The sequence below is a fragment of the Dipodomys merriami genome, unplaced genomic scaffold (assembly GCF_024711535.1).
Source record: "Dipodomys merriami isolate MVZ:Mamm:240054 unplaced genomic scaffold, mDipMer1.0.p SCAF_4, whole genome shotgun sequence".
NCBI lineage: Eukaryota > Metazoa > Chordata > Mammalia > Rodentia > Heteromyidae > Dipodomys > Dipodomys merriami.
This window is the reverse complement of record NW_027205603.1, coordinates 93,237,783-93,254,125: the sequence shown is the minus strand read 5'-3', so window position 1 is coordinate 93,254,125 and position 16,343 is coordinate 93,237,783. Positions and strand designations below refer to the sequence as shown.

At 40.8% G+C, this 16,343-nt stretch overlaps 1 protein-coding gene across 12 annotated transcripts in view; it reads left to right on the top strand.

The window, feature by feature from the left end:
* The window catches only part of Ptk2 (protein tyrosine kinase 2), a 248,044-nt gene that overhangs the window by 118,672 nt on the left and 113,029 nt on the right, over window positions 1–16,343 (top strand). For all 12 annotated transcript variants that reach the window (XM_069991475.1, XM_069991474.1, XM_069991473.1 and 9 more), the window contains 3 exons: window positions 2,008–2,087; window positions 2,322–2,384; window positions 9,992–10,046. In XM_069991475.1, the coding sequence (XP_069847576.1) occupies window positions 2,008–2,087; window positions 2,322–2,384; window positions 9,992–10,046 (198 nt within the window). The remainder of the gene's footprint in view (window positions 1–2,007; window positions 2,088–2,321; window positions 2,385–9,991; window positions 10,047–16,343) is intronic.

Genomic DNA, 16,343 nt, shown 5'->3' with positions numbered 1-16,343 from the left:
GTAAAGTGCTAGCCTTGCGCTGACAAGCTGAGGGACAGCGCCCAGGCCCAGAGTTCAGGCCCCACGACTGGACCCCCCCCCCCCAAAAAAAAAATTATCCAGTTGAAACTTGAAAGAGTTTTACAGTGATCCTGTGTTTGTCCACATGGATTCTGCCTGTGGCATTTAGTATGCTTCCCTTTACCTTTTATCTGCTCATCTTGGGGATATTTCATTATAATTTCTGATTAAAGTATATAACATGAATATTGTTTTAGAGTTCAATATTGAATTACAGCTTAAAAATGTAATATTTATATGTACTTAAGTATGCAGCTAATATATTTGTATTGTTGAATTTTCACAAATGCATTCACTAATCATCTAACTGCCTTTCAGGAAGTAGACTATTGTTATCAACACCAGTGCTTCCTGTCAACCCTTTCCAATTAGCCCACCTCAATTACAAGCATCCTGTGTTTCTGTTTTACCACTACTGTGGTTTGGGTTACCTTTTGTTCCTTATAAACCAATTCATATGGTCTGTATCTCCAACCCCCCGCCCTCTGGTTGTGGGGCCTGAACTCTAGACCTGGGCGCTGTCCCTCAGTTCTTCAGCTCAAGGCTAGCACTCTATCACTTGAGCCAGAACACCACTTCCAGCTTTTTTCTGCTTATGTGGTGCTGAGGAAATCAAACTCAGGGCCTCATGCAAGCAGGGCAAGCACTCTTCCACTGAGCCACCTTCCCAGCCCCACATGATCTGTTTTTAGTGTATGCCTTTGTTTTCAGCATCATGTTTTTTGTCTTGTTTAATTGTGCTGAGATTTGAACTTAGAGCCTCCAGCTCTGTTTGTTTGTTTGTTTGTTGTTGCTTTTGTGGTTTTTTTGTTTCTGTTTGTGCTAGTCCTGGGGCTTGAACTCAGGGCCTATCACTGAGCTTCTTTTTGCTCAAGGCTAGCACTCTACCTCTTGAGCCACAGCACCACTTCTGGCCTTTTCTTTTTATGTGGTACTGAGGAATCAAACCCAGGGCTTAATGCATGCTAGGCAAGCACTCTACCATTGAGCAACATTCCCAGCCTGTGTTGGTTCTTTTTGAGGAGATAGTCTTATGAACTTTGCCCATACTGGCTTTGAACTCTGATCATATAATTCTGAGCCTCCAGGTAGCTAGCATAGTAAGTGTGAGCCACCAGTATGGCTAGTTAGGATCATGTTTTTGAGATTTCAGTCATTTGTTTCTTTTTATTATTGAGGCGTTTTTTGTTTTATAAATATATTGTAAGGCTTTAAAAAAATTCTCTCATTAATGGATATCTTACCTTTTTCTCAAAGTACTGTTAATGAAGTGACTATAAATAATTATAAACATCATTTTTACTACTGTTAATGAAATGACTAAGCTAGTGTAAGCATCATTACTTCTGAAATTTAATAGCTTGGTTTGAGAAAGTGCCAGTCCCTCTGCCAAAATTGTTTTTCGTTTTTATATTAGTAGCACATGAGTTCCTGTTGTTCCTATTCCGTTTTTCAATTTAGCCTGACTAGTATGTGTGGTGGAAACATATACTGGTTTTCAGTCACTTGTCTGAGGACTGACCAGTAATGGCTGAGCTTTCTCACATGTCTGTCTCTGCACTCAAGAGGGCAGAGGCAGGAGGGGCACATGTTCAGGGTCCTCCTGGGATATACGTAGTTAGGCTTGTCTCACTGTATATTAGAGGAGAGGTCCCAGTTTGTTTTTGCTTTTGAACACCTGGGAAAGGCATACAGAACCTTCACATAAATGTGGTGCAGCGTGTGAGTTCCATGTGTGCTTTCTTAGCCTATAAGGACCTCTTTTGGTAGGAAAATGCTACTCTTTTGGTTATTTTTGATAATACTAATTTTCTGTTTAGAATTAAGCATAGATATTGACACAGTTTAAACAGACATGTACAAGGTACTCAGCAGAAGTTTATCAAGCAATTGCATTGAAAAACTATTCCTTTAAAAAACAGCTATTTCCCATTCCTTCTATCACAGGTGAAGAGTGACTACATGTTAGAGATAGCTGATCAGGTGGACCAGGAGATTGCTTTGAAGTTGGGTTGTCTAGAAATACGGTAGGTGGCAACTGTATACTGTATTCTGTATTCATTTGTATTTCTCATTATTTTTGAAATTTTTCCAGATATTTTCCCTTTCCTTATACTATTATCAACAAAATCTTGGATGGACTGTGAAAAAACTGTGAATTATTTATTTATTCTGCTTAGGCACCTCTCCCCAGTTTTTGTCTTTTAACAACAAACGATTCCTTGTATACACATACACATTTATATCTTCCCTGATTTTAGGCGATCGTACTGGGAGATGCGAGGCAATGCGTTAGAAAAGAAGTCTAACTATGAAGTATTAGAGTAAGTATTACGCACTGGAGCTACACTTGTGAAGATTCAGATAAATCATGCTAATTTATCTTGACTTAAGTATTGACTGAAATATTGCTGTTTCCCAAACCTGTATATTGATAGAGGGAAAGTTTTAAGAAAAGATTCTTGAATACATTAATTTTGTTAACATTTTAATTTGTTCTTAAATGCCTTAGTGCTAATGTGCATGTTCTGTGAAATAAATGCAATAGACATTTTTGTGTTTGTAGATTGACTCTCACTAGAATAACTCATATTTTACACTGAAATCCAGAATTGCCTATAAATTGCTTATAAATTATTCTATACTTTTTAAAAGCAAATGGACAATAGGGTTTCATGTTTATCTCTAGGTGAGAGTGGACTGGATTTCTCTAGCATATGTTCCCATGTACCTGTCATGCCAGGCTCATGACACTATGCATTAATTGATTGGTCAATCCTGAGGCTTGAACTCAGGGCCTAGTTGCTGTCCCAGAATTTATTTTGCTCAAGGTTTGTGCTCTACTTCTTTTTTTTTTTTTTTTTGGGTCCGGTTGTGGGGTCTGAACTCTGGGCCTGAGCGCTGTCCCTCAGCTCTTTAGCTCAAGGCTAGCTAGCGCTCTACCACTTGAGCCACAGCGCCACTTCTGGCTTTTTTCTTTTTTCTTTTGTGGTGCTGAGGAATCGAACCCAGGGCCTCAGGCATGCAAGGCAAGCGCTCTACCACTGAGCCAACTTCCCAGCCCTGTGCTCTACTTCTTGAGTCGCAGCTCCCTTTCAGCTTTTTGAGTAGCTTAGTAGTTTGTATATAGGAGTCTTACAGATTTTCCTGCCTGGGCTGGCTTTAAACCATGATCCTCAAATCTCTGCTTCCTGAGTAGCTAACTAAGATTATAGACATGAGGTCAGCTTGAAGTTTATTTTTAGTAATTTTTGCATATAGTGTATTTTAAGTATGTGTGTATATGTGTGTGTATGTATGTATGTATGTATGTATGTATGTATTGCTGGTGCTAAGGGTTGAACTCTGGACTTGAGTGTTTGTTGTTATTGAGCCTCTTTGTGCTCAAGGCTAGTGCTCTACCACTTGAGCCACAGCTACATTTCCAGCTTTTTCTGAGTTGTTTGTTGGAGATAAGAGTCTCATGGACTTTCCTGCCTGGGCTGGCTTCAAACTGCAAACCTCAGATGAGTCTCCTGAGTAGCTAGAATTACAGGTGTAAGCTACCAATGCTCAGCTTTATTTTTATTTTATTTTATATATTTTTTTGGTCGGTCGTGGGGCCTGAACTTGGCCTGGGCGCTGTCCCTGAGCTCTTCAGCTGTAGACTAGCGCTCTACTACTTGAGCCTCAGCCCCACTTCCTGCTTTTTCTGCTTATGTGGTGCTGAGGAATCGAACCCAGGGCCTCATGCATGCAAGGCAAGCACTCTACCACTGAGCCACCTTCCCAGCCCCTCAGCTTTATTTTTATTTATTTTATTTATTTGGTCCTGAAACTTCAACTCGAGGCCTGGACATTCTCCCTGAGCTTTTTCACTTAAAGCTAGCACTCATTATACCACTTTGAGCCAGTGCCACTTCCAGTTTTCTGGGGTGATTAATTGGAGATAAGAGTCTCATGGGCTTTCCTGCCCCAGCTGGCTTCGAACCATGATCCTCAGATCTCAGCCTCTGAGTAGCTAGGATTATAGGTGTGAGCCACCAGAACCTGGCTCTTGATTTAGTTATTTAGAGAAAGTCTTGTTTTTACCTGGGATGTCCTCCTAGTATATTTTATTATAATTGTTTATATAATTGTCTCTCCTTTCTCTTAGAAAGTAGCTGCATCAGCATTGGTATCTGCTGGCATTTCTAATACTTAACAGCATACCTAACATACATTAGGCATTCTATAGATATTTCTTGAATGAATAAATTTAAAACTTAAGCTTCAGTGAGGGAGAGCTGTTGTATACTTCACTTATAAAATGTTTAGCTAGCTTGCATGTTGGCTAGGTTCCATTCTCAGCACTGGAAAAAATATTGTAAAAGGTTTTTTTTTTTTAATCAACTGAGGTTAATTATATATGTGCTTTGTCTTCAGTGTCTTTCCTGTATTCGTGGTCAGGGCTGTCTTTAACTGCCTGTAGTACAAGGCAGAATGGGGTGCCACTGGATGAAGCAGGAGTTGGTAGTGCTCCACGGAGGCATCAGTGTGCTTCTCTCTCACTGAAGCAAATCCTAGACAGTGGGTGTAGGACTTGTCCAGGACTTACTCGGTCTCTGGGGCCTTGGCTCCTTCCATCTTGCCCTTCCATAAGTGGCCTTCTCATGGTCAGAGGTGGCTGCCAGTCTTCACTCATCTCATGGCTGTTCAGCCTTCATGAAGGGGAAAGGTATGGTATGCTCTGTTCTCGGCTGTCCAGGATACAGCTGTGTACTGTATGTGTGTTTCCCTTTTAGGACCTTGCCAGCTCACAGTGATAATTCATTATCAAGGATTGTGGGAAGGCTATATTCAGTTAATCTTGAGTTTAAGTACCTAAGTACTACTTTTTGACTAAAAATACTCAGTTGTGAACATTTTGGAGAAAGGATTAGATACAAATACCTATATGAGAATACACATTTAAGTTATATATCTTCAAGTTAGTTTTGGTTGCTTTTATACCCAGGCTTTGAATATTGATGAAATTATGGCCACAGTGTATTGAAGTCCAAAGTTAAGACCAGAGTCTTAAGAGAAATAAATCCCAAAAGAGAAATAGATTTATCCTTCACGTAAGGACTTAAATGCTTAGTTCCTTTAAAAATCAATAGTGCTTGAGCTAAGCTGAGGTCTGTAAAAGCTTGTTATATGGTAGTTTACACACACATGTGTGCACAAGATCACAGGCTGTGAATAGTTCAGCAGTCCTCGGAGTGCTGTGCACAGATGTGGGGTAGAGGAACCATTCCACACAACTTTCCTTTCAGACCATTCTGGGTGGTTAGTGTGCTGTCATCTAAGTAAAGGCAGGCAATGAGGAGATCATAGCTCTTCGAGTATGAGTACACTATTTCAGAGCTACTAAATGTGGCAGGAATCAGTGCAGAGGTGATTTGGAGGTTGAATAAAGGGAAAGAGAAAGCAGGTCCCATCAGTCAACAGTTTCCTTAAAGGACTGTTAAATATAATCTATTTCTGGCTTAAAATTGATCACAAAAATAATTTTAAGAACTGGGTGCCTATGTCTCATGCCTGTTATTCCAGATACTCAGGAGGCTGAGATCTGGGTGGTCATGATTTGAGACCAGTTCAGGCAGAAAAATTGGCTAGACTTCATTAGACTTCATCAAAATAATTACCATGGCTAGAGGTATGGCTCAAATGATAGAGTACTAATTGAGCAAGTACAAGAACCTGAGTTCAAACTCTAGTACAGCAAAAAAATTTAATACTTTTATATCCCTAAAAATCTTACTCTGTATCTTTAGTGTCATATTTATTGAATGTTTATTGTCTTTTACCTTTTATCCTGTGGAGCAGATGTTTACCTCAGTAAATTTAAAGAAAGAGAAAGTCTAGATCAGATGTGGTAACACAGATCTATAATACCAGCACTTGAGACTGAAGCAGGAGGTTCATGAGTTCAGGCCGTATGAGCTATATAGAGTCCAGGCTTCAGAGACACCCTGTCAAACAAACAAACAAAACACCCCAAAAAAGGAGCAGGAAATATTCGAGTGATGTTTCTTCCCTTTGGTCTGGGTGGTGCTCTCTTCTCAGATAATTTGGTGAGTAACCAGATGAGCACACACTGCCCTGTGGCTTCACATTGAAATAATGTGGCACTTGCAGAACAGATTATAGTCCCAATGGGCAAACAAGAAGCAGAAAATACGGAGGGCCTCTTGAGGTCCCCCTCTGTGGACAGATAGGGCCCCAGGGAGAGAGTGCTGGTGTTGAATAGCGCTGTCCTAAGACAACTTTGGTGCTGCTATACCATGGTTAGTGAGTACCCTTCTCATCTCAACTTCCATATTTCCAGGGGTTTAGGAGCCTTGTGTGTACTGTGGTAGTTGTCCTGTTACCCAGATCACCTACCACACCCCTCCTTGTCTTACTGGGAAGCCCTCAGGTTTACCACCTGGAGGCTAGGGATACAGGGCTCCCAGAACCCCAAAGTGTTCATTGTGACCTTGCACATTGCAGCTTTCCACTTGAGGTGATGGAAACCCTGATTCGCTCTGTCCATCCAGTAGTCACTGACCAGTTGGGGCTCCTGATCACTTGGGACATAGCTAATGAGAGCAGGACAGAAATTTAAGGTTAATGGTAACTAATAGCTATTGTATTGGACAACATAGCACTAATCTGTCATTTGTGTGTCACTCCAAAGGTCCTTCTGAATTGATGATGGGGAACTAATAACCAGGGTTTGGCAGAATTTTGAAACCTTCCAGTAAGCTAGGCTTTTGGGGGGTTTAAATGCATTCAGGATGCACCCTTTTGTAGTTAATACTAATGAGCTGTAATGAAGCTCAGTAGTTTAGTTTTTTATGATGTGTAGTTTTTGTCTGTGTACGTATGTGTATGTGTGTGTGTGTGTGTGTGTGTGTGTGTGTGTGTGTGTGTGTGCGTGCATGTGCCGAACCTGGAGCTTGAACTCAGGGCATTGTCCCTGAGCTTTTGTGCTAGCACTCTTCCATTTAAGCCACAGCTCTACTTCTATCATCTACATATGGTGGTTAATTGGAGATGAGAGTCTTATGGACCTTCCTGCCCGGCTGGCTTCTAATCACAGTTTTCATATCTCAGCCTGCTGAGTAGCTAGGATTACAGGCATGAACTACCAACACCAGCTTGTAAGTTTTATTTATTTTTTAATTCACTTATACAGTAGGTTTGTAGAATATAGACTCAAAGAGACTGTGTCGCCTGAGGTAAAGCTGCTGCACAGTAGTTTGCATCTCTAATCCAGTTCAAACCCAGCCTAGAGAGAGGCAGCCTCATATTAAAGCCTTTACTTGGTTTCCTGAGAGAGATTGAAATTTAGATGCCTGGAATAGGTTTTTCCCAAAACTTTGAACACTGAGGCTTCTCCACCACAAGAGGCTAAGGTAGTTGGTCTTTTCGAGTCCATTGGAGACAATGTTGAATGGATCCATGTTTGCAGTACTTTGGCCTCTGTTTTATTTTCTCACCTGCAGTATATCTAATAGTTCTAACCTATGCTAGTTCTAACAAATAGTTGTAACAAATATTGTAAATTCATTATTACTTAAAAGTAGTAGAAAAAACTGTATTCATGCTGTATGCATTGACTGTAAGCTTTTTGTCTTTCTAATGGACTTTTCTTTACCTTTGAAGTAAAAGTAACATTAATAGTAACATCAATTCAGAGGGAGCTTTGAAGTCATATACAAATGATTAACATAAAAAATATGCCTTGCTCATGTAATTGTAACCCCTCTGTACGGTATTTTCACAATTTAAAAAAAAAAACAGAAAAACAAAAAAAGAAATATGCCCTCTTTCCCTTTTCTTCAAAGTACCTCTTTGTCCAACTTTAATTTTCCCATTAGTGACAGAAATATGTGTGATAAATCTTTTCTCTCCACCTGTCTCTGAGAAAATGGATGTCTAAACAGCCTCCCTCATGGATGTGGACAGCCTCCCTGCTGAGAAGAGGCCATCCATGCCCTGGTCTTCTCTCCAAAACCTGGCTGACATCTGGGCCTGGAAGGAAAGCATGTGTCTGACCCAGGCCCAGATGTCACAAATTGAACTGTTGGTGCCATAAGGCTTCCCTGGCTTGGAGGAGATGTCAGCACTCCACCTCTTCTCTCCCCCACTCTCATGTACCTGGTCTGGCTACTTAGCCCTGCTGCCTTGTCCGCAGTGTCCACAGGGTCATACCGCTTCTTCCCACCTGCGCGCGCGCGCGCGCACACACACACACACATCTTTGCTATTACACTGTCTTCTGTCCTCTTGTCCTCTTAACCAGAGGGACTGCTAGGGCATTTCCAGAGGAATGAGCATTTCTGCTACAGAGTTCTAGGACCTTTATGGTCCACCTTTACTCCTGGCACCACTGCACACAGTAGGATTTGGCAGCCCCACCTTACAAGTGGATCACAGAGGTTCCTGGGTGTTGTAGCTAGACCCCCATTGTTATGGCAGAGCCAGATTCAAATCCAGAACTCTGATTGGAAAGTGCTTTTTAATATGGAATAGAAGCTTGATAGGATAGACAGGAAAGAAACTGCTGAGGGAGGAATAATGGGCTAGCCCACATCTTCTTTTATATAGAGTACCCTTTTTTCCTTCTCCAGTAGTGTATTAGAGTCATAAGGAGGAAACAATAAAAGAAATGTGGGTAGGTCTTTTTCTTCTTCATGTCCCCAAATCAAATTAGGTAATACCAGTTGTTGACTTTTTCTTAGCCAAAGGCCAAGAAGGGATAAATAATGGCAGTTCTGCAGAGGCAAGTGAAAGTAGTTAGAGAGAAAGGGAAACAGGAGTTGTTTGAAGTAACCAATAGCTAAAACCGGGAAACAATATGTCTTAGAACTGGGAAAAAGGTTTGTAGGATGTAGTGAACATAATAATAAAAATAAAAGAATGAGAGCCGAGCACAGGTGGCACATGCCTATAATCCTAGCTACTCAGGAGGCTGATCTGAGAATGATGGTTCAAAGCCAGCCCCAGCAGGAAAATATACAAGACTCATCTCCAATGAATTACCAAAAATGGTGGAAGTGGAGCTGTAACACAAGTGGTAGAGCATTGGCCTTGAACACAAAAACTCAGGGATAGTGCCCAGGCCCTGAGTTCAAGCCCAGGGGCCAACACAAAGAGAGGAAAATGGGGGAAAAAAGTGAAAACTGAGACTATAGTTGAATTTAACAAGGTTTAGGTACTACCTAGTAGTTAACTTATAGAATAAGGGATTTAAATGTTTGGATGAGGATGAATCAGATCATTTAATTTTAGAAAAAAATGCTTTTTTTGATAGTTCATATTCAGTTTGTTTCCTTAGATGACTGTGAATAAGATACCCATATTTCACTTTGCTTCTTGATTTTTCTGTATTTTCCCTAGAGGCACCCAGGTGACATGCTGGCCCAAATTTGGTAACTTGATACCTAAAGCAAGGAGAAAAGCAATCATAAAATGTTCTTTCTAGTCTGTTTTTTTTTTTTTTTTTTTTTTTTTTGACCAGCGATTTCAATGCTCGTAATAATGGAAAACTTGGTTTATTGCCTGACTTAGGAAATTGCTGAAATTTAATTTTAAAAATTCCAGAATATACCCTGAATCTATTTTTAATCAGGCCAAATGCTTTCTTTAAACAACAGTTTTGTTACCCATTGTGATTTACAAAGATTCAGTGTTTTACAAAGTTTTTCAATCAAAAAGAGTGAAGAAGAACAAAGGTTTCTACTTGGATTCTTGTTTTTTGTATATAGCTAGAAAATAACTTCTACCTACCTACCAGTAAATTGGAGCCTTGTTATATTTATGTCCTTCCTGAATAGTAAGTGGGAGGACAAATAATTTAAAGTGCTTTCATGTTCTTGCAAGTATGTCATTAATTGATTTGATGGTATCATTTGTTAATGTGCTTCTTTTTATATTTCAGAAAAGATGTTGGCTTAAAGCGATTTTTTCCTAAGAGTTTATTGGATTCTGTCAAGGTAATTAGAGTCTCCTTTATCATAAATGAAATTATGCCAATACCTTTTCTCCAGTGATGAATTGCTTTGGGAAAATAAAATGATACAGTTTTCTCCCTTATATGTAAAAATTATCATTTGAAAAGCTGAGTTACTTTAATCATGTTAATGGTAAGTTGACTTTTACAAGGTCAGCTTTCTCCCATAAAACCATGGCTTCAATTCTGAATTATATGTGATATTTTCCTAAGTACAAATGAAAACAATTTTTCCTTCAGTGTCCTATCCCTGTCACCTAGGTGACTTTTAAGTCTCAGATACTTTGATACACAGAAAAAAATCTAAAAGAATTGTGGGATGGCCAGGCACAGTGGTTTATACCCATAATCTAGCTATTTGGAAGACGGAAACTGGAGAATTACAATCTGAAGCCACCCTCATTAAAACTTAGCAAGACTGGCCGGGCGCTGGTGGCTCACGCCTGTAATCCTAGCTACTCAGGAGGCTGAGATCTGAGGATCGCGGTTCAAAGCCAGCCCGGGCAGGAAAGACCGTGAGACTCCTATCTCCAATAAACCACCAGAAAACCGGAAGTGGCGCTGTAGCTCAAGTGGTAGAGCGCTCGCCTTGAGCTGAAGAGCTGAGGGACAGCGTCCAGGCCCAGAGTTCAAGCCCCACGACCGACAAAAAAAAAAAAAAAACTTAGCAAGACTGTATTTCAGATAGATTGATCATTGTAGCTCTCTGGGAAGCACTGGTAAAGTCATGAGCAAATAGCACAAGGTCTAGAGACATGGCACAAGTGGTAAGCATGATTACCTAGCACAACAAGGCCTGAGTTTAAATCCTAGAACTAACCCCACCAAAAAAAAAAATTGTGGTGGCATCATGAATATTATGTATATTCACATAAATATATTGGTGCATTATGTGTGTATGTGTTCTGTGTAATATATCAGGACATATATCTGTGTATGCATATCAGCATATTCTATATGTGCCTAACAATGTATTCTGTGTGAATGCATATCAATGTATTCTGTATGTATTTACGTATCAGTGCATTTTGTTTTTGTTTGCATTTCAGTACATTCTGTGTGTGCTTACCAGTGTATTCTGTGCATGTTATTGCATTCTGCGTGTGTATATCAGTGTATTCTCTATGTGTGTGTACATATCAGTATATTCTGTTTGTGTTTGCATATTGGTGCAGTCTGCATATATATACAAATCTTCATTCTATGTGTGTTTGCATGTTAGTATTCTGCGTGTGTCTACATATCCATGCATTCTGTGTGTTTGCATGACAGTGCATTCTGTGGTTGCATTTCAGGGTATTCTGTGTATATGTTTGCCTATTATTGCATTCTTTATGTGTGTGCCTATCAGTACATTCTGTGTGTGTGTGTGTGTGTGTGTGTGTGTGTGTCTGTGTGTGTGTCTGTGTGTGTGTGTGCGCGCGCGCGCGTGCGCATGTGTGTGCTCATGCGCATGTGTATCAGTGTATTCTGTTTGCATTCTTTATGGGTATATTCATGTAATCTGAAGGTCTGTCTTCTCTTGATTCTACCATATGGACATTTTTCCCATCAGCAACTTGGGAAAACATCAGTTCTTCTCCTTCTCCATAGTTCCTACTATGGCAGAGAAACCATTGGGAACAAAGAGAGGAACTCTGAAGTCCCAGCCAGTCCAGAACTCAGGTCCAGACATTCAAATGCAGTAAAAGGACACAGACTTTGTGGTCATGACAGGACCAGCTTAGATAAATGCTGACATTTTCCAGTCTGTCAGTGTGGGGCCTCATTCCTTATTTCTACAGTGAAGAAAATTTTGCAGGGTTTGTGTGAATATTGAGCAGAGACATATATTTCATTTAGCACAGTACCTATTATGTGGCAGTTCATGAACAATGACTGTTTTTACTCTTTTTTTTATGATCAATTATGTATCTTGTCAATGAGGCTTATGTAGGATAAGGTGTGCATATGAAAGAGTGTAACAGTATCAAGATTAAGAAAACCGGCCCAAAGCCATGCATGCTGCCTTGATGAGAACTCTGCTTCAAAGCAAATCAGCCATCACTTGGGGCAAATAACCTAGTCTTTCTGTATTTCAGTTTCCAAAACCAGTTTCTGATGCAGAAAGCCCGTGGAAGGAGTGAGTGGTCAGTACAGGTGAGGTCTCTCAGAGCTGTGGATGTAGGATGAGCTCAGTAGGTCAGTCTAGCACTGGGAGGACAGCAGCACTCCCACTTCCACCTATAGTGGAAGGCCAGGGGTCACACTTCAGAGCATGTGACCGGGACAAGTGCACCTAGGATCTGTGGCACAGTACAGAATCTGCTTCTGAGTATGATCAGCGCTGTTCCCATCAACCCAGATCTGTGCCCTCACTTGATCACATCACTGATAGTTTATCAGCTGTGTTCTGTGGCAGCCCTGTGTCCAGACCCGGTTCCTACCAGTCTGAAGCCCAGTCTCGTTCCTGCCCCCTTCCAAGCCTGATTGATGGCAGCGTGTATCCCTCCTTCATGCTGCTGCGGGGAGACTGCCAGCGGGATGTGCACTGAGGAGCAGTAGAGGGAAAGTGTCTTGATCTACCGATGTTTCAGCCTCTACATTGGAAATGTTCATTTGTGTGTGTCCCACTAGTGAAATGCTGGAGCTGGTGGTTCGGTTTACAGTTCTTCTGGAGCCCCTCTGCTGCAGGGTCCACTCCTTCAGTGTAGCAGAGATAGAGAGTGCACATGCTGTTTGCATCTTCAAGTTTGCACAGACTGAGGACTAGTGCCCACTGACAGTTAGAGAAGAGCATTTAAGTGAAGGTTGGCATGGTGGAGGTCCAAGATACTCACTAGAGAATGACAGTTGTGCCTCTTAGGAGGTTTGGCAGGGGCAGGCTGGCCACCGTCCTGGTATTGGTAGAATGGGACTTAGGCTTGACTGGAATGCCTTGGATGTGAGAACTGAGGCATTGTATGAAGACCCTGGAATGAGGGAGAGACCTCTCTGCATCAGCCTGAAGGAGTGTGTCAAGGAGGTGACCTTTAAACAAGGGCAAGCTAAAACTTGAGTGATTTCACATTGCCATTGGATCGAAGAGTGCTCTACATGATGTTCAGTGGTTATATCACATTAATAGTATCATTCAGGGCTTCTCAGTGAGACCTTTGGTAGCCTCTGTATTACTGAAAGTTCTCTGCGTGTTTTTATATACAAACATAGCTATTGCAGAAGTAAGACTGAGCTTTATAGATATACATGAAACAGGGATGTGTGGGTACAGGTCACAGCTGTGCAGTGTGAGCAAATGCCCATGGCGGTGCAGTGGGGGCCCAGTCCTACCCTCCATGCCTGCATCTTCCATACCTCAGCTCCAGAGTTCTCTTTTGCAGTCTTCCATACTTTTTTATCCTAGAATACTGCTTGTTATCTCTTCCTCCTTCCCTCTTTCCCTCCCTCCCTCCCCCCTCTCTCTTTCTCTCTTTCTCCCTTTCTCCCTCTCTTCCTCCCTCTCCCCTCCCCCCCTTTCTCTGCCAGTCCCCAGGGTCTGGGTGCTGTCCCTGAGCTTATTCTGCTCAAGGCTGATGTTCTACCACTTGAGTCACAGTGTCACTTCTGGCCTTTTCTGAGTAGTTTATTGGAGATGAGAGTCACAATTTTCCTGTCTGGGCTGGCTCCAAACTGTGATCCTCAGGTCTCAGCCTCCTGAGTAGCTAGGATTACAGGTGTAAGCCACAGGCACGCAGCTTTTGCTTGTTAAATGTTCCTTTTACTCTCTGAGTTTGTAACTGAGTCATATTTACCTGTTGCATTTTCTTGTCTCCAATGTATTTTAAGGTCCACGAGGGCCAAGATAGTGTCTGTGGGATTCCCCATACTTCATGCTGGGTTTGAGTCTGCACATAGTATTTGTTGGCAAATCTTACAAAAATGAAAGAATAAAAATGCTTAACAGCAATGTGAAAGATGAGGAAAGAGAGGGTAAAAAGGCAAGAAAAGGCATGGAGGTTAAATTAAATAAGATACCAAGAAGATGGTAAAGTTCAAAACCAGAGAAGTAGGCTGTCCTGGAGATGTCTGTATAGCTGAGGGAATTAGGAAACTTTGAAAACAGAGCAGGTGTGCTTTTTCAGAAGTGCCACTGCTCTGGTTTTTATGTAAATATAATTAGTTTTTAGCTACTATTATTTTTAGATTGATCCATTCGTGGAGTAGCTCATATATTAGGTTCTTTGAGATGTTTTCCCACATGCCCTTTTAAAAAAATTATGTAGTTATTATAAATGTGATGTACAGAGAAATTACGAGTCAGGTAATGAGTACATTTCCATTCATTACAGTATCTTCCCTTCCCTCACTCTCTCCTAGTCCCTCCCTCCCGTCTCCACCCACGAGTTGTAGAGTTCACTTTCATCAGTATCCAGTGAGTCCCACCGCTGCACTCTTACACTCTGTTTTCCTTGAGTTCTGTGCTGTCCCTCAGATATACACACAAATACACTCTACATAAAGAAGACAGAATCATTAACAGAATTAAGGGGGGAAAAGAGATACCTTGTTTCCATACCTTGGAGTTGTTTCCATATGTATTATTTTATATGGATATGAAGAGGCACTTAGGCATTGCACTCATGTTTTCTTCTTTTGGTCTTACCCACATGCCTTTTAATAGTAAGGAATTATTGTGACTTCATAAGTCAAATTTGACCTTTTACATAGCTTAGTCTGGAATTCATATCCTTAAACCAAGATTTCATCACCATTACATAAATTCTTTCAGCATAGCACCAGTTGCCATCAAGCTGTCTTGGAACATGGTACTGATGTAAGATAAGCCCACAGAGTGTTAACCCTACAATACTAATTTTGTTCAGCCCCTTCAGTATTTTTGCCTGTGAAATTCCAATTAACAAGCTCAGATCTGGTTTCTTGTTTTTTTTCTGGAATAGTCTTATAGAATTGTTAGGTCAATTAATATTTGCTTTTTCATAAATATTGTGTCTACATATTTGTTTCCCCAAAAGTCATTTATTTTAATCTGCCTTTTTTTTCCTCTTTTGAAATGTTGAGAGGGATTTTGTAGTTAACATTCATATTGACTTGTTGACAGGATTTATCATATTTAGTGGAGCTTGGATTAACTGTTAGGTCCCAAAACCAGATTCTACAATAAATATATGCCTTAGTTACTAAGAATACTTTGCAAGATACTGTAAATTTCTGGCTCTGATATTAGTAGTTCTAGAGACACATCTTTAAAATCATTTTTTTTTTCATAATACCTAAATCTTGCTTCATCAAAAGCTTGCAGGTCAAGGGGCTAGGAAGGTGGCTCAGTGGTAGAGCGCTTGCCTTGCATGCATGAGGCCCTGGGTTTGATTCCTCAGCACCACATAAGCAAAAAGAAAAAAGCCAGAAGTGGCACTGTGGCTCAAGTGGTAGAGCGCTAGCCTTGAGCTAAAGAGCTGAAGGACAGCACCCAGGCCCAGAGTTCAGGCCCCACGACCGGACCACCCCCCCCAAAAAAAACAACAAAAAACTTGAAGGTCAAAACCAAAGACCAAGGGGCTGTCCCAGCGGAAGATGGCTGAGGAAATAAGTTGCTATATGTATATTTGTAGGGTTTGGACAGGGACTGTGGAGGTCACTAGAGAATATCAAGTCTGATTCACTGATTCATGCTCCATCTTGATTGTCTTAGGCACGCCACTGTATGATAGCCAGGACCATCTTGGCAGCTGTACCATACAACTAAAATTAGACAGGAAGTCAAAGCAACCAGACTTTGTTTTCTGTTTTTTAAATTTTTTTACTTCTTAAAATTTTCTTGTAAAGATGTTGTACAGAAAGGTTACAGTTACATCAGTAAGGCAATGAGTACATTTCTTGCAGGCATTGTTACCCCCTCCTTTGTTTTTTTCCCACTATTCCTTCCCTCCCCACTCCTCACCTCCCCAAAGTTGTAAGGTTCATTTCCAACATAGTGTCTTGTGAGTATCATTGTTGCAATGGGTCATCTTGTGTCCTTGTTTCAGCATTTTATTATTCCCTTTCTTCTCCCCAAATTAGATAAATCTATAAAAGATGCAAGGTACCAAAATCAAATACAGTGACAACAGGGGATATACCATAGGAGGAAGGACATATAAAAGAAACAAAGAAAAAAATCACAGAGTACATTAAGAACAACAACAACAAAGAAAAACCTCTGTGTCCATATCTTAGGGTTCATTTTGCTTGGCATCATCATATATGGTCATATGTATGTAGCTTTTGAGCTTTTCTGTACATCTAGATGTATACTATTTATTGC